The 24,928-nt window shown below is 42.1% G+C and overlaps 1 protein-coding gene across 10 annotated transcripts in view; it reads left to right on the forward strand.

Moving 5' to 3' along the window:
* Positions 1–24,928, forward strand: part of NUBPL (NUBP iron-sulfur cluster assembly factor, mitochondrial) — a 133,591-nt gene that overhangs the window by 68,103 nt on the left and 40,560 nt on the right. For all 10 annotated transcript variants that reach the window (XR_010989976.1, XM_068160339.1, XM_068160337.1 and 7 more), the window contains 3 exons: positions 11,710–11,795; positions 16,589–16,709; positions 21,041–21,123. Coding sequence is in view for 9 of the 10 variants with exons in the window: in XM_068160339.1 (XP_068016440.1) it covers positions 11,710–11,795; positions 16,589–16,709; positions 21,041–21,123 (290 nt within the window). In the remaining variant the exon portion in view is untranslated. The remainder of the gene's footprint in view (positions 1–11,709; positions 11,796–16,588; positions 16,710–21,040; positions 21,124–24,928) is intronic.

Below are 24,928 nucleotides of genomic sequence, written 5' to 3' on the forward strand. Positions count from 1 at the left end.
TCAGATGACACTGTGATGTTTGATACCAAGATACAGTGCAAACTAATAATATTTTAAAGAATAGGGCTTGTGATTCCTTTGCATTACCTTGTTGCTAAACTGAGAAACCTGTGTATTTCTTTGATTACTTAGATAAAGGAGCTATAAATCAAATTGATAAATAATGTTTGAGAGACTGAGGGAGCTGGGGTTGCTTAGCCTGGAGAGGAGGAGACTCAGGGATGACCTTATTGCTCTCTACAACTACCTGAAGGGAGGTTGTAGACAGGTGGATGTTGGTCTCTTCTCCCAGGTGGCCAGTACTAGAACAAGAGGACACAGTCTCAGGCTGCACCAGGGGAGGTTTAGGTTGGATGTTAGGAAGAAGTTCTATATAGAGAGAGTGATTGCCCATTGGAATGGGCTGCCCAGGGAGGTGGTGGAGTCACCATCGTTGGAGGTGTTCAGGAGGAGACTTGATGGGGTGCTTGGTGCTTGGTACTTGGTGCTTGGTGCCATGGGTTAGTTGTTTAGGTGGGTTCGATTGGTTGATGGGTTGGACGTGATGATCTTGAAGGTCTCTTCCATTATTTTAATCTATTATGATGATGATGATGAGGAGGATGAGGATGAGGATGATGAGGATTAGCTTCCCTGAAGGCTAGGAAGTTCATTATTTTCTGCTTTTACATTTTAGAGGCTGCACAGGCAGGATCATGGGCATCTCATTTCAAGAGGCAGTCCCAGGGCCTGGAGCCAGTGTTTCTTCCCACATCATGGGGGCTCACCATTAAATAAATTAGGCAGTCTACTGCCCTTTCTTTATTAATGTTAAATTCTGCATTAGTGAAGTGTGACAGCTTGACAGCTCTAGAGACTGACACTGTCTCAACTGACAGAACCAACTCCAAGTTAAAACTAGGATTGTTTCATTTGCTAAACTTGGTCATGTCACTTTTCTTTGGGTATCAAGATTGTGTGGCAGTGAAAGCTGTTAGAAATACACATCCAGTGGGAAGTGGACTGAGACAACCAAGTAATTTCACATCTTACTGAACAGTCTTTTAATAGTAATGAGCATTGGACTGAACTGCATTGGCATAAGACCTATAAGGTAAAAGGCTTTGTGTTTTATTTTCAGTGCTCTTAATTTTCCCACCTTCTGGTGGGATACAGTTTTTTTCCCCCACACAAAGCATATATTATTAAAATCTTATAATAAGCTCTAAGAAAGCTATTAATAAGAACCAGAAAGGACAATTAGTCAAGGTGAGCAAAGGGAAAGCAACACAAATGCAATGTAATGTTTTTCTCAAGATCTATAAAAGTCATACAGGGAATTAATTTTGTCACCTAGTAGATTTAAAATCACTCCAGTACAGAGTACTTACCATCTTTTAATTGCCTTATGTTGTGAATGGTGTGATTTTTCCTAATGATTGCATCTTTCAGCAATAGGTAGACCTTTATTAATTTCCTGAATGCTTTTTGCAGTTAAGGCTGAAATATTTACCAAAGGAGGTTTTGTTCCTTCAAATAGGAATTGAAGTTCTTTTGACAGCAGTGTTTTGATAGAGAAGTTTAAATAAAACCAAAAAAGCATATTTCTGTCTTTAGTCATTAAGCTTTTCAAGTCTTACTTCTATTCAGATAGAAACACTGAAAAGGAAAGAATAGGGAGATCCCACCAACATGAAGCCAGTTGGCAGTTTTAAATGCTGAATGAATGTGAGATACCAAACTGGTGGATCAATCCATTTACTCGTGTTTATGTCAGTGTCACACAGAAGAGGGTGTAGCCTTTTACTCTGCTGTATTATAGCAGTGTGTGGGACTTAAGAGAATAATCATAGAATGGCTTTAGGTTGGAAGGGACCTTAGAGATCATCTACTCCAACCTCCCTGCTATAGGCAGTGATGCCTCTCAGCTTCACTTTGCTACTCAAGGTCTTATCCAGCATGGCCTTGAACACCCCCAAGAAGGAGGCTTCCACAGCCTCCCTGGGCAATCTATTCCAGAGTCTCACCACCCTCATAACAAAGAACTTCTTCCTAAGATCCAGTCTAAACCTCCTCTCCCTCAGCTTTAAACCATTCCACCTTGTCCTATTGCTAGGCACCTTTATGCAAGTCCCTCTCCAGCCTTCCTGTAGGATCCCTTCAGGTATTGGAAAGCAGCTCTAACGTCCCCCCCAGAGTCTTCTCAGCAAAAAGAGAATTTCAAATCGTATTTTTAACATGGAAATACTGTTGATATTTTATGAAACCATCCTTGGTGTGAAAAAGAATTGTGACTTGTGAGATAAAGGTGTCCTTTTAAATTAAGTGAAAATGTAAGCTGAGTGGGTTTGGTGCTTTTCTCTTGTGTTTTCTGAGGAGAAATGATGAAAATAAAAACCCCTGCCAGTGCTGCAGTACAGGTTGTGTGTAGCATACAGTTTAAGATTAGAGGTGTATCTGTATTCTGTCATTGCTCTTTGTGCAGCTGTCTGTTTGCCCCGTGTCGAACGTCTCTGATGCAAATTGCTAGGTATCTGATCTTCTTCTTTTTCACTTTAACAGTAATGCACAGTGTTTTTTCTCCATTTCTGAGCTTGCTTGCTTCTTTTGTGGAGGAGGTACATCATTTGTTTCAGCAGTAAAATGTTGAAGATGTTTAGATGAAAGCCATCTGGGTAATAGTAATTTTTACTCGATCTATTGTTGAATTGCAAATGTTTTTAATATCAGATGTTGATGTAGATTTGCTCCTTGTTTCATGTGCATTTTGATATTTTAAATAACTGCAGGAAGGAAGAGGCACGTAGATTTAAGGTAGCTGGTAAACCAAAATAAATGAAGTCATATCAGTGGAGATTTAAAACCCAGTTCTTTGTATGCATCCAAATACAATTGGTATACTGAAATAACTCGCTTCTGTTGTCAGAAAAAGCGTAGTTGACAAATGCAAATTATCATCGTGGTTATCATAGCTTTGGACACTCTTGGTGCTTTATTATGAAGTGTCAGACTCAGTAGACTGCAAACTTAATTTAAAAAACAAACTAAGTGAGTTTAGCCTCTTGGCTCATGGAGATTGAGTTAACACACATTGCCTGTCCAAGCTGAAGTCATAGTATATTCAGTGCAAGTTCTGTTCAATTTCATCATTCCTGAAAAGTAATTTCCAGGGAATGGGGAAGGAAAGCTGTGAAGTATAGAGGCTTTGAAAATGGAGGTTCTCTGAGTTCTGGCCACAGTGGTTAAGAGTATGTTAAGTACTAGATGAGCTGCAATAGCCTCAGTTCTTTTAGACCAGTTATTCTGAACAGGAAGAATAAACAATTGCAATAGATGAGAGAAATCTGTATGATTAATGGTGCTGTGTTCGTTCTCTGGCTATTTCTTCTGAGCAGTGGGCAGTAGTGTCCTCCCTACTCTAGTCATGAGGTCTGTGGTGACAGGTTGGACTCAATGATCTTTGAGGTCTCTTCCAACCTTAGTGATACTGAATACTGAATACCGAAAAAAACAGATGTTGAAACCTTCTCCTTAACACTCCCATCTCAGGGCAGGGTGATGAGTCAAAATAAAACCCAAACTGAATGGTTTTTGGAGGTGATTGAAGTAGTCACTCTGATTGTTTTTATTCTGTCGTAGTTCTCCTCTTTGGATTAGGACCTCATTTACCAAAAATCATATTCATTTGTCCAAAGAGGCTATTTGGTCTTTGCTCTTGCCTTAGTACAATCTGGACATGATTGGAAAATGCTGAAAGCAGGAGGTAGAATGGAGTAGAGCAGTAAAATACTCTTAGCTTCACATGGCTAAGGAAAGGTAGAAGTGGCAGTGCCTGTGAGGGAGTAACTATTTTGTGCCTACACCTTCTAAATAATTCTTGTTCACAGGTTTTATTTCAGTGTTCTCCCTTTGCTAATAAATACTGCATCATCATTTTGCTGTAGTGTAACTTGTGTGCAGTTTGCCAGGACCAAACTCCAACGTTGTAACAGAGAGAGTTGTCTTTCCACATCTTTCTCCATGTGATCTAGTGTGAAATGGATGTTATAATACATACTGATCAGTTAGATGAGGGCAGTTTAAATTCAGGGTGACAGCTTTATCCAGCTTGTGATATTCCACTGCTCAGCGGTTTCTCTTGCCAGGAGGAAGAATTTTGCTTTAAGATTTATGTCCTCATTTCATGTGGGTAAGGCAGTAGTGTCCCAGTTTTAATTACCCTCTAATTTGTGGGCAGAAGAGGATGTGTGGCTGTTGGAAACATACCCTGTCTGAGCAGCTGTTCAAAGACTCCTTCAAGATGAAGGTAGCAAGCAGGCTGGAGGTGTGACACAGCCAGCATCCTGCCTTTGGGACATTTCTAAGCCATATTGAGAGTCAAGTAAGGATCTCTTAAGGGAAAAATCACACCAGTCATTCTTTTGCTAATTATAATGTGATGTCACACAAGAGCTAAAGGAATGTCTTTACATGTTTTATCCAAGGAGATGGACAGTTTTTTGATGTTAATGTATCCATAGTAATTGTCAGCTGAAATTCCAACAAAGACAGAGCTCTTTGTTCTTGCGAGATCTCGTTCCGCATCTTGAAGTGCAAACTGTATCTGTAATTGCAGACACATTTTATCGGTGAAATAACAAGAAATTTAAAGCAGGTGAGAGGGACTCTGCAGAGATCCCCAGGAGAGAAGATTTACATTCACCAGGCTATTTAATAACTTGAAAGTCTTGCCTAGAAGTTTGAAATGGATGCAGTGGAAAAGGTAGCAAAAGCTACTGAAAGTACAGGAGTGGTGTGGTCAGGTCAGGCCACCCACAGCTATGCGGAAGCCTGAGTGTGGTTCCTTGCAGGAGCATTCAGTGCCTGTCAGTGAGCAGATGCAATTATTACAGAAATGCAGTATGTCTCTCTGTGTCTTTATCCTCCAGAACTCTCTCTGTTGGTCTATCTGGTCAGTTCACAGGTTTTGGAGTGGCATTATTTGCTAAGGTAATAAGAATCAGGATGTTATATGTCTAATACTTGTGTCTGGTGGGGTCCGTAATTATCAGTTTGGATGAGATGCTCCTAGCCTGCTTTTGAAGTCTAGCTTTGAAGACACTGGAAGGAAAAAAGAATATGTTAGAGGGATCCTTTCCATCTCAAGGTGGACCTAAACTGCTGGTTGCCAGAGGGTTTTTAGACCTGCTTGCTTTTTGCTTGGCCACAAATTAATTATAGCTAAGGTTCAGAGGTATTCTACATTATGCCTTATAACTGAGACCATCTGACAATGCTCTTAATGATGCAGTGAGTACAGGTGACATTTTCTGTACACAGAAATTACAGTTTTTTCAGTGCTTTTAATTTCCTGATCACCAGTCCACCAGAAGGGTGAGTACCAATGTGCAGTGGAGGCATGCCTTTCTGTTAATGGAGATTGAGAACCTGAGGCTAAAATGAAAGAAATGTCAGTGTTAAAGGTCCCTGTTAGTTTTGTCTCTGTGTATTATGCACACTAAGGATTAAAAATATAGTTAGCATAGTTTTTATCAATGCAACATAGAATATAGAATATAGAATAAACCAGGTTGGAAGAGACCTTCAAGATCATCAAGTCCAACCCATCAACCAATCCAACCCACCTAAACAACTAACCCATGGCACCAAGCACCCCATCAAGACTCCTCCTGAACACCTCCAATGACGGCGACTCCACCACCTCCCTGGGCAGCCCATTCCAATGGGCAATCACTCTCTCTGTATAGAACTTCTTCCCAACATCCAACCTGAACCTCTCCTGGTGCAGCCTGAGACTGTGTCCTCTTGTTCTGGTACTGGCTGCCTGGGAGAAGAGACCAACCTCTGCCTGTCTACAACCTCCCTTCAGGTAGTTGTAGAGAGCAATAAGGTCACCCCTGAGTCTCCTCTTCTCCAGACTAAGCAATCCCAGCTCCCTCAGCCTCTCCTCATAGGACTTGTGTTCCAAGCCCCTCACCAACTTTGTTGCCCTTCTCTGGACTCGTTCCAGCAAGTCAACCTCCTTCCTAAACTGAGGGGCCCAGAACTGGACACAGTACTCGAGGTGTGGCCTAACCAGTGCAGTGTACAGGGGCAGAATGACCTCCCTGCTCCTGCTGGCCACACTGTTCTTGATGCAGGCCAGGATGCCATTGGCCCTCTTGGCTGCCTGGGCACACTGCAGGCTCATGTTCATCCTACCATCGACCAGTACCCCCAGGTCCCTCTTCTCCTGGCTGCTCTGCAGCCACTCTGACCCCAGCCTGTAGCTCTGCATGGGGTTGTTGTGGCCGATGTGCAGAACCCGGCATACATACATCATACATACAAACATACATACATCATTTTTTTGTCAACTGAAATGTAGTGAAAATAGCAAGAGAAATGGAATGCATGAGTAAGTAGATACAGCAGTTAAACTGAAATGTGCTCAGCTTAGATATCCCTAGTATGCTCAAGGCAGTTCTGGTAGGTTTTTCTGCACACAATGGCAAACACAGAATTTGTAGTGTGTTTTAATGTGCAGTGTAATAGGATTATCGTTTCTGCAGCTTCTCTGTTCAATTTGTCAGTGTTAGTTTACCTCATTCAGACAGAGGCTTTTGTAAACGCTGCATGTGTTGCTTCAAGAACCATACTGTCTGCATGACTGCAGTCATATTTCTTTATTGATCAAAATAACTCTCTGCTGTTTGATATTCCTGTTAACCACGTACAGCCAAGAAAGTGTGAGCTTGCTCAGCATTTGAATCACTTTTGAAATTAAACATATGCAAACTTATTCAGGGAAAAGAGGAACATTCCAAAACCCATATTTGGTTGCCAGTAAAGGAATTAATGCTGCTAATAATTTGTATTCTTGAACTTCAGGTTGGGTTTGCTGGACTAGAATCTGTATCAAAGAAAGAGAAAACCCCTATAAGTCAGTACAAGCCAACTGTGAACAAATTCTGTCCATAATCCATCTTGGACTGAAGAAAAAAACAGGCAAGGCACATCTATTACACCCTCAGCAGCAGCTGCTTGAGCATTTTGGCTTTCATTCTGTGGAAGAAGCTATGCAAGCTGTCCATGAGTGTAATTTTAACTCATACTTTAGAAGCTAGAGTTTCTCATGCAGGGAGTTGGTGTTTGTGGCAGCCTAACCTCTGCAATGTGCCATTGGGTCTGCTTGGCATTTTAGCTTTCTTCCTTTGGATGAGAATTTGTTATTCAAAAATAAACTAGGATAAGCTGCTTCTGGTTCCAGGTGGTGTTTTCATTGTACGTAGTCTCTGTTCTTCATGGCATACAAATGATTTGATTCTTCAAAAACTACTAATGGACCAGAAAATGTGGACATCTTCATTGATGATCTGGATGAGGGGGTCGAGTCAGTCATCAGCAAGTTTGCAGATGACACCAAGTTAGGAGCAGATGTTAGTCAGTTAGAGGGCAGAAAGGCTCTGCAGAGGGACCTCGACCGACTGGACAGATGGTCAGAGTCCAGTGGGATGGCATTCAACAAGTCCAAGTGCCGAGTACTGCACTTTGGCTACGGCAATCCCATGCAGAGCTACAGGCTGGGGTCGGAGTGGCTGAGAGCTCCCAAACAGAGAGGGACCTGAAGACAAGGAGAAAGCTGAGGTCCTGAACACCTTCTTTGCCTCAATTTTTAACAGCAAGGAAGGAGTTCAGGACGAGTGGCCTCCTGACCTGGGTGATGGGGTCGGGGAGGAGTGTAATGCCCCGGAAATCCATGAGGAATTAGTTCGGGACCTGCTGAGCCACTTGGATACTCACAAGTCCATGGGACCGGATGGGATCCATCCTAGGGTGCTGAGAGAGCTGGCGGATGTGCTAGCTAGGCCACTCTCCATCATTTTCCTCCAGTCCTGGCTCACCGGTGAGGTCCCAGAAGACTGGAAACTGGCCAACGTGGTCCCCATCCACAAGAAGGGTCAGATGGAGGAACCTGGAAACTACAGGCCGGTCAGCCTGACCTCAGTGCCAGGGAAAGTGATGGAGCAGATTATCCTGGCGGCAATAACTGCGCACCTGAAGGATGGCCAAGGGCTCAGGTCCAGCCAACATGGATTTAGGAAGGGCAGATCCTGCCTCTCCAACCTGATCTCTTTCTATGATCAGGTGACCCGTCTGGTGGATGTGGGGAGGCCTGGGGTTGTGGTCTACCTGGACTTCAGCAAGGCCTTTGACACCGTCCCCCACAGCAAACTGCTGACTAAGCTGTCAGCCCGTGGCTTGGACCACTACACTCTGTGCTGGGTTAGGAACTGGCTGGAGGGCCGGGCTTAGAGAGTGGTCGTGAACGGTGCCGCATCCAGCTGGAGGCCAGTCACCAGTGGTGTCCCCCAGGGACCAGTGCTGGGCCCTGTCCTCTTCAACATATTCATTGATTATCTGGATGAAGGGGTAGAGTCAGTCATCAGCAAGTTTGCAGATGACACAAAGTTAGGGGCAGATGTTAGTCAGTTAGAGGGTAGAAAGGCTCTGCAGAGGGACCTCAACAGACTGGACAGATGGGCAGAGTCCAAGGGGATGGCATTCAACAAGTCCAAGTGCCGAGTACTGCACTTTGGCTACGGCAATCCCATGCAGAGCTATAGGCTGGGGTCGGAGTGGCTGGAGAGCTCCCAGGCAGAGAGGGACCTGGGTGTGCTGATCGACAGCCACCTGAATATGAGCCAGCAGTGTGCCCAGGTGGCCAGGAGGGCCAATGGCATCCTGGCCTGCATTAGGAATAGTGTGGCCAGCAGGAGCAGGGAGGTCATAGTGCCCCTGTACTCTGCTTTGGTTAGGCCGCACCTTGAGTACTGTGTCCAGTTCTGGGCCCCTCAGTTTAAGAAGGACATCGAAACACTTGAGCGTGTCCAGAGAAGGGCAGCAAGGCTGGGGAGAGGCCTTGAGCACAAGCCCTATGAGGAGAGGCTGAGGGAGCTGGGATTGTTTAGCCTGGAGAAGAGGAGGCTCAGGGGTGACCTCATTGCCCTCTACAACTACCTGAAAGGTGGTTGTAGCCAGGAAGGGGTTGGCCTCTTCTCCCAGGCAACCAGCACCAGAACAAGAGGACACAGTCTCAAGCTGTGCCAGGGGAGGTTTAGACTCGAGGTGAGGAGGAAGTTCTTCACCGAGCGAGTCATTCAACATTGGAACGGGTTGCCCAGGGAGGTGGTTGAGTCATCGACCCTGGAGGCGTTCAAGGGGAGATTGGACGTGGCACTTGGTGCCATGGTCTAGTCATGGGGTCTGTGTTGATAGGTTGGACTCGATGATCCTCGAGGTCTCTTCCAACCTTAGTGATACTGTGATACTGTGATACTGTGACTTCAGGTTTTGGACCATATCTTAGCTTCTACGTGAAGATCCAGAGAATGCTGAGCTAGCATCATCACAGAGCAGCATGACCAAAAGTGTGAAACAATGTGAGTGTACACACATAGGAGACAAGAAAGCAGTAATAAGCATTTTGTCCCAAGTATTATAAGATCTTTATTTTACAAATCTGCAGAAAACTCAAGGACACTGAACCTGAATAACTTATTTGTGGACTCTGGTTTCAAGGAGGGAAACTTTGTGGAGTTAGTTTAGCATTTCCATGTCAGCTGTATCATGTAACCCTGCACTTAGTGAAACAAGGAGCTAAGGTGACTTAGCCACTGAAAATAGGCTGGCTTGGGAAAAGCAGCAAATTCTTTGGATGTTAGACTTCCAGCAAACAATGGGGAAGTTGCGTTAGTTACACTACTTAACGCCGTGCAGTTTTTGGACTCGTGTCTAATATTATACGAGGAGAGATTGGCAGCTTTTCAGGGGAGAGGTGCCAGACTGTATTTTTTTTTGTTTGCACAAATTAGAGGTTAGGAACACTGGTTGAAGATATTCAAATGCACTGTCAGGCGGTGTTTGGTAACGGCTGGCTGTCGGCCTGGCAAGATGCCGTCTGGCAGCCGGTGGACAGGACAGCATGGGGCCGATGTGAGGGGCGGGGTTCACTCTCCAACACTGTCAGAGCCGGCAGCGCTTCTGGGATGCTGAGGCTCCCAGTGGTCTGACCTGCACCAGCACTCTCAGTGTTGTGTGCTTCTGGAAATCTACCTACCTCTTCCTTTGCTTTGTATGCCAAGAGTTGGGGGCTGTAAGCCCAGTAGGAAATTATTCTGAAGGTACAATCACAGAATGGAAGGGACCTTGAAAGGCCATCTAGTCCAGCCCCTCTGCCAGAGCGGGATCACCTAGAGTTGATCACACAGGAGCGCATCCAAGCGAGTTTTGAATGTCTCCAGAGAAGGGGACTCCACAACCTCTCTGGGCAGCCTGTTGCAGCAAATAGTTTGCTGTAATTGCTATTAGTGTGAAGTTTGGCATAAATTTCTTGTGTGAGGTTGGCTTTATGTGGCTCTGCAGAGATGTTTCTATAATGGATACTTTGGAGACTGCACAGTGACTGTGAAGCCAGAGCTAATCAGAGGACAGTAGAGGATAGTAATGTCTTTCACATTGCATTTTGCTGAGGGAGGGACAATCATGACCAGATGCTTGGTGCATGTTTCAAAGAAATAATATTTGAAGCCTCTGAGCATATGCAGAAGGATGCTGTTTGTGAAGATATGTGGAGTATTACAATGTTTGTATTGGTTTTGCAGGCTGCTTTAATCAGGAAGTAATGTAGGATAGTGTAGAATTGTCACCTCTAGGCTTACTTCAGGTTCCAACCTTTGACAAAACCTCTAGCTGCTTTATATGCATAACAGCTCTTGGGAATACTAATCATCAGGTGAGCTGGAGCTGTGTCTGAGCACGCAGCAATATTAGATGTCTCTGTACCTTGTGCAAATGTGCAAATCTGTGTTGTTACAGTATCACAGTATAACTTAGGTTGGAAAGGACCTCGAGGATCATGGAGTCCAGCCTATCAACACAGACCCCATGACTAGACCATGGCACCAAGTGCCACGTCCAATCTCCTCTTGAACGCCTTCAGGGATGGTGACGCAACCACCTCCCTGGGCAGCCTGTTCCAATGACGAATGACTCGGTGAAGAACTTCCTCCTCACCTCGACTCTAAACCTCCCCTGGCGCAGCTTGAGACTGTGTCCCCTTGTTCTGGTGCTGGTTGCCTGGGAGAAGAGACCAACCCCTTCCCAGCCACAACCACCTTTCAGGTAGTTGTAGAGGGCAATGAGGTCACCCCTGAGCCTCCTCTTCTCCATTCATACAAATGCCCTGGTGTTGCACCTGGTAGTAACATTTCAAGACTGTGCCTGTGAATGCTTGCATCAGAAAGTGTAGCAGGTTCTGAAAGCAGCAGTCTGATTGCAGGCAGCTGCCTCTTGATTTTAGGACAAGGCTTACTGTTAAATCGAAAGCTTTCAATTGCAATTATGGGATGGGACAGTTACTGTGAAGGTGTTCCCAGAATACCACCTCTGTAACCTGTCAGAGTGTGGCTTGTGTTTTCTGTCCATGATCATATGACAGCTAGATCAGCTTGCTCATTTAGAACATACAAACTTGAGACAGCAACATCTAAATTATTTCTGTTACTCCCTATCTTGTGGTCATTACATAAGGCATAAACCACTAGCACAATTTTCTTCCCTACATTAGAAAACCTGAACACATAACTGTGTGACTACTTCGAATTTATTAGCATGTATTAATAATCAAAATAGTTAACAGTATAGCTAATTGCACTCATTTTCATGGGATTTCATGTTTTCCTTTCCCAGGAGCTGTAATCATCTCTACTCCGCAAGATGTGGCTTTATTGGACGCACGCAAAGGAGCTGAAATGTTTAGAAAAGTCCACGTACCGGTAAGCATCCACATTGAAAATACCAACAGATTGCTTTTCCAGAATGTAAAACAAATAAGCCATAAAACCTTGCTCAGAAAAAAAAAAAAAAGGATTAGAATCCATCTTATGTCAGTATCAGGAGCTTGCTTTAATAGAAAGGAAAGAATTTTTCAGGCCAAGGTAATAATAGTACTCCATTTCTTTTAAATCAGGTTGGTTAATCACCTGGAATGGGTCAGACTGCTGAACAGAGTATCTGAAGAAATAATGTGTGATTTCAAATGGTACTGTCTTACAAGGATCTGGATGTGCTGGGATGTGTCCAGAGAAGGGCCATGAGGATGATCAGAGGGCTGGAGCTCCTCTGCTATGAGGACAGACTGAGGGGCTGTTTAGTCTGGAGAAGAGAAGGCTCTGAGGCGACCTCATTGTGGCCTTCCAGTATCTGAAGGGGGCCTACAAGAAAGCTGGGGAGAGACTCTTTAGGGTGTCAGGTAATGATAGGAGTAGGGGGAATGGAAAAAAACTAGAAATGGGTAGATTCAAATTGGATGTGAGGAAGAAATTTTTCATCATGATGGTGGTTAGACACTGGAACAGTTCGCTCAGGGAGGTGGTAGAAGCCCCATGTCTGGAGGTTTTTAAGGCTAGGCTGGATGTGGCTCTGGGCAACCTGATCTATTGTGAGGTGTCCCTGCCCATGGCAGGGGGTTTGGAACTAGGTGATTGGTGAGGTCTCTTCCAATCCTAACAATTCTATGATCCTAATATATTTATTATGTGTCCTCTTCAGCTCTGTGTTGGAGATGACAATCTCAAATGCCTTGAAATGTGGAAAAATCATGTAATTGGTACATTTTAAGAAGGAAATTGAAGTTTTTTAGGGGAGATATGCACATAACTAATTGTCAGTTTGCCATTTGGTCCATAACTGTCATGACAAGTAGCAGGCACTTAGTTTTTCATGAGCTTTATGGCTCATATGGTAGCTAGCTTTTTGTGGGAAGTACAACACTTAAAAATATTCACAACGTTCATCTGGATTGAAAGCAAATAATAAACAGAGTGACATCTTGGATTCAATGTTTTCTGTGTCCCACAAGCAGCTAAGTAACTAAATGTTGTACTCTAGACTATGTTCATGAAGAGATTAAGTTTTTCATTTGAAATCTGCAGTCTGTGAGAAAATATAAAGTGAAATGCTTCCCTAGCTTACATAGTAAAGAAGCTATTTACTGTACTTTAAAAAAGAGGTTTTCTTGCTTACCAGTGTGAAGATTCCTTCTATTCCCTACTCCTTTCCTTCTACAAAGGAAATACACAGATAAAACTTCCTTATTTCCCATTCCAAAATGAAAGTACAGTAGTGTTTATAATTTGCCACTGAAAGAAAAACAAATCTATATAACAGAAGAATAGCATGGAATGTTTTGGGTTGACTTGGTTTGTTTGCTAAAATCTCTATGTAACAGAAGAATAACATGGAAAGTTTTGGGTTGATTTGGTTTGTTTGCTAAAATGATGCAAAATTACCTTCTTCAAAGAGAATTGTGCTCAACTTATTACTGTTGAGTTTTCCTTTTGATTTAATGAGAAACTACCAAGATTTCTTTCGAAGTCTGTTTTGTGCAATGTGCTTTGAAGAGAATGGCCTCTAAGAAAACAAGTCATTCTATGGTAGGCCTGACTGCTGTTAATGTGACTAGTGATAGGTAGGATATTAAATATGATCTATTTTGAGGAATTTTAAGGTCTTCCTAAATAAAATGAAAATTCACAGTGTGCCAGATGCTGAGTTTAAATATCCTTGGAGCAGTCATCAAGGTCTCAAGGTGCTCCTTCATTTCGTTCTAATTTTGTGTGTACATCAGTACAGATGTGTCATTTCCTTCAGTGCTGGAGGAGCTCCTGCCTATGTATTGCATTCCTGAGTGTCTTAAGTGTCTAAAGAAAGTTTAATTATGTGATTCTTGATGGACAACTTCAAACCTGAGATTTACATCCAAGAGGTGGAATCTGTGGGACTGTGCTAAAATGGTGGATTCTGATTATATAATTGATGGATCTTAAAAAATTTACTCTTTAAAATGTGATTGTTTTAAAAAGTGCTTGCCAAGAGTCTGCTGTTCAAAGAAACAGAGTCTATGGGTTGCTGAGCTCTGAGTCTGAGTATGCTTGCTTCTATTTAATGAACTGGATTCTCTCCCAAGTACATGTAGGCATACATACACCACCCTACCCTCACTCCCACAGTCATTAGTTACCAAATACTCAAATGACATGTAGTTATTACCACAGTGAAATATTTGAATGTTAACATTCTTTGTCCTTCACTGCATTGAAATTGGAATAGAATGACTGAAGGCACTGATGGAAATAGCAATGAAAGTCAGTGTTAGAGCCAGGATAATAATGCTGAAGTCTTATTTGCAATCTTAGGACACACTCATTAGAAGAGGAGTGCTATCTCTTGTCCAGTCGTGCACACCTGGTAAGGATGGAGTTTGCACAGTGATGCTAACTCCTGTCACAACAAGTTTCAAGATTCTACCCCCAAGCACAAAATACAGGCTGGGTGGAGAGTGGATTGAGAGCAAGCCTGAGGAGAAGGGCTTGGGGGCATTGGTTAATGAAAAGGTCTTTGGCTCAGTAATGTGCACTCAGGGTCCAAAAAGTGAACCATATCCTGGGCTGCATCAAAAGATAAGTCAAGGGAGATTTCTCCCCTTCTACTCTGTTTTCATGAGACCCCATCTAGAGTTCTGTATAGAGCTCTGGGAACATTAATACAAGGAGAGCAAGGTGGATGCCCACTCAGAGGTCATCATTAGAAGGCTGCATCTGTAGAGAGCCTGTCTTACCATCCCTGCACCTTGTATCTTGGCCACATAGAAATGTCTTAGTTTAAGAACTGGATGAGAGAATTACATATAATAATGTGCCACTGAATAGAAACTTGTTGCTCTTTCTGCTCTTGTGAGTAGAAAATGGAAAAAAAATTGTGGTGCTGTATTGAAGGTAAGCAATCCTTTTCCTTTTCCTTTTCCTTTTCCTTTTCCTTTTCCTTTTCCTTTTCCTTTTCCTTTTCCTTTTCCTTTTCCTTTTCCTTTTCCTTTTCCTTTTCCTTTTCCTTTTCCTTTTCCTTTTCCTTTTCCTTTTCCTTTTCCTTTTCCTTTTCCTTTTCCTTTTTTTCCTTTTCCTTTTCCTTTTCCTTCCCCTTCCCCTTCCCCTTCCCCTTCCCCTTCCCCTTCCCCTTTCCCTTCCCCTTCCCCTTCCCCTTCCCCTTCCCCTTCCCCTTTCCCTTTTCCCTTTTCCCTTTCCCTTTTTCCTTCCTTCAATTTTGTTGTCACTGTTTCTTCAAATACTCCTTGCTTTAAACCCTCTGAGAGTTTTACATAAGTAAAGGAAGACTGCTTAGGAAATAGTGTGAAACACATTCTTGTGGTATAGAAAAAAACCAGTGGCCGCCTTTTGACCATTTTTAGCTTATACCTAAGGAAATTTGTGTTAAGGTATCATGAATAACATGCTTTATTTAATTTTCAATTTTGATGTGAAAAGTTGTACATTCACTCTTAATTAAATCACAGTATTTGGTAATTGATTTGAACACTGGTATATCCTTTTAGACAGGCTTATGTTAGCATGTATCTACTCTATATTACAGTGATACTGTGATCCAGAATAGAATAGAACAGATTTAACCAGGTTGGAAAAGACCTTTGAGATCATCAAGTCCAAACAAAGGGGACTTACAGAGCTTTTGTGTAGGTGTTGCTCCTGTAACAAGTAGGGCAACTTGTTCAAGATCAAAACTAGAATGCTCAGGAAAGTCTGAAAGTACGAAATGCTACAAAATAAATACCAGCTTCTTGTACTTGAAAATATGTATTCATCTTTCAAAGCTTGGCTATAGTGTGCATGACACATTCAGACAGATCTGAAAGTGAAATATTATACCATGGAACCTCTTAAAGCAGGTCTTCTGTTCAGGAGCAGATGGGTAGAAGCTTTCACCCTGGTGTCTGAATGCTGTTTTCATCACTTTTGAGGAATTCTGCTCTGCCTCAATGAGCAGTTTTGTTTACTAGGTGAATAAAAATGTGATCAGTGTATCATTAGCATTATTCTGCTTTGTGAAAGAAGATGTCTGTGTGCATGATTTGGCAGATTTTCATTTGTCATATTTTGCAGGGATGCTGGTGAACACCTGACATCAACAGAAATATGTGTGTTTCTGGGGCTTTTACCATGGGGTTGGGTTTTTTTTGCCACTTAGTTTCACATTAGTATTTCTTTTGTTTGTTCTTGAAAATGTGTTTCTGCTCCTCAGAAGCAAATCTGTTTCTTTTTGAAAACATTTCCCTACAGGATAACTCACAAAATTATCTTAAAAGCTTGTCTGATTGTGTCATTTCTTGTAATGGTATGTTTTTATTTCGCGTTTCCTGAAACTGCAAATTACAAAGCTATAAAACGCAATGTGAAAATTCTTCCAGTATTCAGAGTTCACAAATGAGATACTGGTGGGCAGAATTCTTGGAAATATAGGCCTGTACAAGAGGTGCTTTTTGTTACACATCAGTTTGTTAATCTTTGAGAGGTGTAACTATGAAGAAGTTGAAATAATGCACAAGTGAGGCGACTAGTACGAGTTGTAATGGAGTTAATGAGTATGATTTTACTGCTACTTCCCATTGTAAATGAGCACTGTTTGTCAATTCTTTGCAGCTAATCTCTTTTTTATTGTCAGAGATGAATACCCATGCCTCAACCCCACATGTTCACATTCCTTTTGTTTACTTCAACAGGTTTTAGGGCTGGTTCAAAATATGAGTGTTTTCCAGTGTCCAAAATGTAAGCATGAGACACACATATTTGGAGCTGATGGTGTAAGAGATCTAGCAAAAACCCTTGGATTGGATGTTTTAGGTAAGAATATAGAAATTGGGAAGGGTTTTTGTTTGAAAGAAAAATGAGGGAAGCATTAACTGAAGTATGGAACTGCATAATCCTAGATCACTCTATATTCAGACATAACAGAACTAATCATTTAAGTAGTTGAATGTTACAGTTTTTGTATGCTCTGTTCCTTATCCAGGATCATCCTTGTAAATGAGGTGTGGACTAGATATGAAAGCTCTTGAATTGCATCTTAAATGTCTTTTTGATTTATAAACAATCCAGAACATTAATTGTTTTGATATCCATGTGCTGAAGTTTGTTATTGATCGTACAGTTCTTAAAATTAACAAAGAATTCTGTGTGGTCTTGTCTAACAAGCCTCAACTCCATCTATTCATGTCAGTAGAAGTTTTCTCTCTTTTTTTTCCCATTTAAATGAAATGAGTTGTTACAGATTGAAAGAAATATGGTGATTTGAAATGCAGTTCCTTAAAGCAGTTGTTTTTATCCCCATATGAAGATATCATGAGTCCTGTATTATGAAAGCAAGCAGACTGTAATGATTGCGTTGAAGTGTTGTTTCTAAGCTCTGTCTATAAACTAAACTTGGCTATAAGCTAAAATATACATTGATCTTTGGAATATACATTGCTATTTTTATAAAGCATCTGTTTCAACCTGTGCTGCAAGTAAAGGAAAAAAAAACCCAACCAAACCAGCATAATTAAGTTGGTAAATGGGATAATTGCATGTGCTAATGATGTGTTTCCACGTATTACTATAATTATCTCAATGATTTTCCATAGCTAATTCATTAAAAAGAACCAGGAAGCTCACTTAGGAAGATCAACATTGAAACATCAAGGCCTGACATAAACTTAAGATAGCAAGGCAACGCATCATTAAAGACATGCTTTTGGGCTAGCTGTTAGGTTCTTGAGTATATAATGAGTTGTGATCAGAGCCCAAGGGGAATTCTGCAGCCCTGGGTTATGTGGATGGATGCAAATCCTTCCACAAGCAGTTGAATCAAACATGCAGTTAGATACATGGGCACAAATTATGTGCCATGCTATTGGTCCCATGAATGGTTTTTGTTCTTCCCTAAGAGGCAGAACTCATTGTGATTGCATTTAATTAGGAGTGATGTGAGAGATTTGCAGGCTTAGCAGGGGATGGATGAGATGTATGAAGAAAAACAGTGCAGTTTACCTTCAAACTGTCATCTTAAGCCTTGATTAAGGTTAAGAATAGTGCCCCAAGGGTTAAAGTCAGAATTACAGTGCTTGATCTGATTAGTATGTTCCTCCTTTCAGGGATGACCATTATATAATAATGCCATATGTTATTGTAAGAATTACTACTTACAGATCATACATTAATCTATCCCAAATGGAAGTTTTATCTCAAAATGGTTTGGTTTTTGTTGTTTTTTTTAAATTCCCACAGTAAATTCAAATTATTCTTGGCACTACATTTCCTTTGCAGTCAGCAATGATTGTTAGGATGAGAAAAACACACAGTAAGGAGTTCCCATCACATTCTGTAGTGAAGAGTAGCACAGAAACTTCTTCTTCAAACCCAAACAGCTGGGCAGATGTTTTTGATGGCTTCATGCTTAACTGATAAGAATTTGATTATCTATTTTTTTTTTAAATTAAAATTGCATTTTGCATTATCTTTTAACTTGCACTTCTGCTCCTGCAAGTCTTGTTATGCCCCTGCAGTACTAGCACATCTTTGTAAGCATGAGGAAAAAACAGGAGCAGAAAAAAACAGGAAAAAAGCAGGAGCAGGGAGGTCATTCTGCCCCTGTACACTGCACTGGTTAGGCCACACCTCGAGTACTGTGTCCAGTTCTGGGCCCCTCAGTTTAGGAAGGAGGTTGACTTGCTGGAACGAGTCCAGAGAAGAGCAACAAAGTTGGTGAGGGGCTTGGAACACAAGCCCTATGAGGAGAGGCTGAGGGAGCTGGGGCTGCTTAGCCTGGAGAAGAGGAGACTCAGGGGGGACCTTATTGCTGTCTACAACTACCTGAAGGGAGGTTGTAGACAGGCTGATGATGGTCTCTTCTCCCAGGCAGCCAGTACCAGAACAAGAGGACACAGTCTCATGCTGCGCCAGGGGAGGTTCAGGTTGGATGTTAGGAAGAAGTTCTATACAGAAAGAGTGATTGCGCTATGGAACGGGTTGCCCGGGGAGGTGGTGGAGTCGCCGTCATTGAAGGTGTTCAGAAGGAGGCTTGATGGGGTGCTTGGTGCCATGGGTTAGCTGTTTGGGTGGGTTGGATTGGTTGATGGGTTGGACACGATGATCTTGAAGGTCTCTTCCAACCTGGTTTGGTTTGGTTTGGTTTGGTTTATTCAAAGCAAGATAGGACCCAGTCCTGCTGAGCCAAAAGACAGCAACCCAACCCAACAGAGGGAGGCTGCCATTTTGTAGCAGGACAGTTCTTTTTGTAGCTCTGAGATTGTTATTAACAAAACATCCCTGGTCAAAACAGTGAAGATTTGTCTCTGCATAAGACACTAGTAGGAACTGCTGAGAGATTACGAAGTTGCTGTTAGTCTATTAAGTATGTTTAAGGTTAAAAAGCTTTTGAAGGACCCCCAAAATTCTTTCATGAATAAACTAACAGACTTTCATGCCTGAACAAACTTATCCTTGACTGGAACAAAAAAACCCAATTATATTTGAATGAAATGGGCAACTCTTCATAAATAACACATTTAAGCTCTACAAAGATTCAGCTCATCACGGAGTCACCACTTTTAAGTATGTTATTTATTTGGAAGTTTGTGTTGTTGGGTTTTTTTTTAATCTTTTAAAAGGTATCAGTTTCAATAATTTTTTTCAATGTTTTGGGGTTTTTTACTTCACTGAACTTCAGTGATTTACAGTGGCTTTGGTTTGGGATAGGGAGCTGGGATTGTTAAGCCTGGAGAAGAGGAGGCTCAGGGGTGACCTCATTGCCCTCTACAACTACCTGAAGGGTGGTTGTAGCCAGGAAGGGGTTGGCCTCTTCTCCCAGGCAACCAGCACCAGAACAAGAGGACACAGTCTCAAGCTGTGCCAGGGGAAGTTTAGACTTGAGGTGAGGAGAAAGTTCTTCACCGAGCGAGTCATTCGTCATTGGAATGTGCTGCCCAGGGAGGTGGTGGAGTCACCATCCCTGGAGGTGTTCAAGAGGAGATTGGATGTGGCACTTGGTGCCATGATCTAGTCATGGGGTCTGTGTTGATAGGTTAGACTCGATGATCCTCAAGGTCATTTCCAACCTTAGTTATACTATGATACTGTGAAATAAGTGTTGCTGAAGTGTATGAATTAAATTGATACAGTTTCTGAGACCAGTCAGGATTGAATTGAGGTAGGCCATTGTGTCTGCATCAGTCCATGGTGCAAAATGTGGCTATGTCTTCCATTCCTTAAAAAAGTTCCCTTCATAATGATCTATGTAGGAATGACTCTAAACCTCCCCTGGCACAGCTTGAGACTGTGTCCCCTTGTTCTGGTACTGGTTGCCTGGGAGGCGGGACCAGCCCCTCCCTGGCTACAACTACCCTTCAGGTAGTTGTAGAGGGCAATGAGGTCACCCCTGAGCCTCTTCTCCAGGCTAAACAATCTCAGCTCCCTCAGCCTCTCCTCATAGGGTTTGTGTTCAAGGCCTCTCCCCAGCCTTGTTGCCCTTCTCTGGACACGTTAAAGTGTCTCAATGTCCTTCTTAAACTGAGGGGCTCAGAACTGGACACAGTCTTTCTGTGACAGTTGCCCTGCTCAATATGAAAGCAGAACATTTCTGTTGGAAAAAAGAATGATCTGAATAGTTGTCTACCTTTTAATTGGAGACAGGGCCTAATAAGGACAATAACAAATGCTATCATTTGGAGATTAAGTGTTGAAAAAATAAACAATGATTAATATCTGGATACAGCACTGATAAGAATATACAGTGAGGAGATAGGCTGAACACTAACTGCATGATAGCATTTGCCTGACACTCAATCAAATTATTTTTTATGTATGTATGCAATACAATTTGTACCTCAGCCTGTGTTTTTCTGTGTATTCAAAGCAAAAAAGCAAACTGCCTTTTCCCTACTAAATGACTTATAAAGCATAGTCCTTGCTCTTCAGTGAATGAAAAATCCAGCCTATGTTTGGCATTAATTGTTATGGATATACAGAAGCCATGCTGCAGCCAATTTCCATTTTAAATGCTAATTTTTTGTGGAGATTAAGTAATTCAAAGGATATACCAGAGTTTGATTTCACATTGCTTTAGGGCTCTAGCAGTAATGAAACATTTAAGAAACAGTAGGTCTTCACTTCTGTGTATCTTGGTATTTTTGATGCAGGTGACGTTCCACTGCATGTGAATATACGGGAGACATCTGATACAGGGCAGCCTGTTGTCATCTCACAGCCTCAAAGTGATGCAGTAAGTTCGGTGCACTGCACTTCCAACAAAAAGTCCTTGAAAAGTGAATGGAGAGGGCTTCTTTTTTGTTGCTGTTTGAAAAGGAATGGAGATCTAAATGTCATTTTAGTGAAATAAAAGAATATTTGTAACCTCAGAATGTTAGAGGTTGGAAAGGACCTTGAAAGATCATCTAGTCCCTCCTCCCTGCTGGAGTAGGATCACCTAGAGCAGGTCACACAGGAGCACATCCAGGTGGGTTTCAAATGCCTCCAGTGAAGGAGACTCCACAACCTCTCTGGGCAGCCTGTTCCAGTGTTCTGTCACTCTCACAGTGCTAAGATTTTTCCTCATGATCACATGGAACCTCCTAAGCTCCATCTTGAATCCCTTGCCCCATGTCCTATCACTGGACATTGCTGAGAAGAGCCTGGCTCCATCGTTCCAACACTTGCCTTTCACATCTTTGTAAACATTAATAATAGTGACGTCTTGATCTGGAGTCTGGCATGCCAAGAAGAGGAAGGTCAGTGTCAAGCCTCATGAGACCTTGCAGCTGATGCAGATCTTCAGAAACTGTCAGTTGAGTCTTCGGTAGTTCAGCCTGGAAACTGCCAGAGAGTCCTATCCAGATGTTTGAAACAAAACCTGTGTGTTGTCAGTACCTGGGTTGTTTTCAGCAGGAAGTGGAAGACTTTGCACACAAGAGGAAATGGATTTTTTGGTGCATTTACCATAGTGTTTTATTGCCAAAGGAAAATGGGAGTTGTCAAGGTGGTGGGAGTCAAGTATGCAAGTCTATAAAAGAAAAGCAGTTGCACATATAAAATTGCACTGATAAAAGTAAGATTAACTAGAATTTTCCTGGAGTTTGTTTGCCAGGCTCTGTAGGGCAGGATGTTGTCTGCCACATTGTGTTTGCACAGTATATGGAATGATGCAGCCTGACTCTTGACTGCTGCTTAGATGTTACTGTAAAAAGAAAAGTGATGAAGGCTAATAATAGATGGTAGAATCAATTAAACATAAGGTAGAAAGTAATTAGGATAGATTCTAATGTCGTTAACCTTTCTAATGTTCTGATTGCTAGGCACATGCTGAAATACCTTTTTTCCTTCCCACTCTTTTAAAGGAAAAATAAAACTAAGAAAGAGGGATTAGCACTGTTAATATTATTAACATACCAGTTGGGATTTGGGAGGAAACAGTGACACTCTTAAAGCTGCAACGTTTTGTTTTGGCCTGTTGATTTCTAATTGAATGCAGTGTTTTTGCTAGCCTTGGGCAAGGCCCATGCTGAACCTCTGTGGAATAACATAGTGATCTTGAGTCTAGATCCCTGTGAAATGGAATCCTTATAATCCGTGTGGTAGCTTTATCTGGGAAGCTGGATCAGCAGTGGGAAGGGTTGAGTAGATGCATGGCTTAGGTCAAAGTTGAAGCGAAACAGCTGAGCAAACTAAGATGAAAGGCTCAGAGCTCACAGTATCTGAAATCTATAATAACCAAGAGTCTGTAGCCTGCAGGACTATCAATCTAAAAACTCAAACATGCAGGTTAGCGTTCTGAAAATTGAAAAAGACAATAAAGTCTGGTGTGTTGCCATCTGTTCCTCCTTGGACTGTGTTCTTGGGAACAAAAGGAGGGGTTATAAACGCTCTTTGTGGCAATTACGTTAAATATGAAGAGAAATAAAGATTGACAAATATGTATGACTCTAGGGAAAACTTTTAATATTCTCCTCTGCCATTGTGTCTGTGAGAGAATCATTCTCCTCAGAGGGGGAGTTTATTTTAGATGTTGCTAATCTCTGCAGAATGAAAAAGCATTTCTCTTTATCCCTGGTCTGCTTCTGATTTAAAGGGCAGAAAATTATTGTTGTTCTCCTGCATTAAAAACAAAACACTAATTAAATTCTTAGCACATAACTGATGGTGGGAGAGGTCACATGAGGTCAGATCCTAATCTTTAATATGACACCCACCACCGTGTTCCTCAAACTGAAATTGTGGCTGTTCATGCATGAGCAATCACCATTTTTCAGAGAACAATGTGCTCAGAGCTGCTGATACTATCTCGTCTCTCTGTCACTTAAATTTACAGGGTTTTTCTAATGCAAAGTCCTGTACTGGTTTTGTTAGAACACACAAATCAAATACAAAATCATAGAACTGAAATAATACTTAGCAGATTCAGACAGTGGGGAATAGAAATGAGGATTGACTTCTCAGAAGCCCAGCATGCTGTCACCTTCTAAGCTCTCTGAAGTCTAGAATAAAGGGTGTTTCTAAAATGTGTTAGCTAATACTTGTTTTGTTTTTACTTTTAGACTTTCCATGGTGTTCCATCTGTCTTATTGATAAACAAAAGTTAAACTTGTCCAAACTTGTCCAAACTCCTTATTTCAAAGGTTAGATGTGTTTGGTGGAAAAGGGAAGCTTCCTTTTCACAACTGGTAAGAAGATGACTGACTGAAACAACCCTTGAAAGGTTGAAAGAAAGAAAATCAGAATTGTGCATGTGTGAGCTTAGAAAGGGAAGGCAGAGATTAAGATTCATCTGCTTATGGAAATGGCTGACTATATAGCTAAAGGATGTGGGATTTTAATGGCTGCAGTTCTCTGAAGCTTCAGATAGTCCCTGTGGAGAAACAGTGCTGGTAAAATGATTTTGCTCTTGGTATAACATTGTCTGTGTTAGTGTTTCTGTGAACTGAGTTCTTTAAATTGGGGGAGGGGGGGTGTTTAGCATTCTTCATTGACAAAACTTTGTTCTGTATGGACATTGAGATCTTGAACGTGTCCAGAGAAGGGCAACGAGGCTGGGGAGAGGCCTCGAGCACAAGCCCTGTGAGGAGAGGCTGAGGGAGCTGGGATTGTTTAGCCTGGAGAAGAGGAGGCTCAGGGGAGACCTTATTGCTGTCTACAACTACCTGAAGGGTGGTTGTAGCCAGGAGGGGGTTGGTCTCTTCTCCCAGGCAAGCAGCACCAGAACAAGAAGGCACAGTCTCAAGCTACACCAAGGGAAATTTAAGCTCGAGGTGAGGAGAAAGTTCTTCACAGAGAGAGTTGTTAGTCATTGGAATGGGCTGCCCGGTGAGGTGGTGGAGTCATCATCCCTGGAGGTGTTCAAGAGGAGATTGGACGTGGCACTTGGTGCCATGGTCTAGTAGTCATAAGGTGTTGGGTGACAGGTTGAGGTCTTTTCCAACCTTACTGATTCTATGATTGCTGTACTTGCGTGCCAGCCTAAATGGTACAGGCTGGTCGTAACAGAAAGAGAGCAGACACACAACAGCAATTGGGAGAATTGCTTGGAAGCTACACAGAGATAATAATTTCTTAACCAGCAGTGAGGAATTATCACACCCTTCTGGAGATAACATTTTCCTGCTTCATCAAGTGGTGGAGATGGATTGGCTAACTAAGTAGGGTTTTACATTTTTTGCTCACCCAAACGTATGAGAGAGTTTGTAGACTGCAAAAGAAAATCCAGAACACTGCTAATATGGTAGAATAGGGAAAACAAATGAGGAATGGGTGAAATCAAGTAGAACTGATCATGCTTAGATGTAGGGGAACCTCCTAAGGACCATGAGAAGAATGCAGCAGCAAACCAGGTGTTTGAAAGAAGTATCCTGAAATTTGTGGATAAGAGCGCTAGAAATAGAGTAAGAGATACGAAAGAGGATTAATTGCAGTGGGGTCATTCTTCACCCAAATGTGTTGTTTAAATGACTGGTGAACTCTCCATCAGCAGAGAGGGAAAAGGTAAGCAGAGGTTCCTAAAAGCTCTTCACTGTGAGCACAAATTCCAGAGAGCTATG

This window comes from Melanerpes formicivorus, unplaced genomic scaffold (genome assembly GCF_026170545.1).
Source record: "Melanerpes formicivorus ecotype bairdi unplaced genomic scaffold, bMelFor1.0.p_v2 SCAF_49, whole genome shotgun sequence".
NCBI classification, from domain to species: Eukaryota; Metazoa; Chordata; class Aves; order Piciformes; family Picidae; genus Melanerpes; species Melanerpes formicivorus.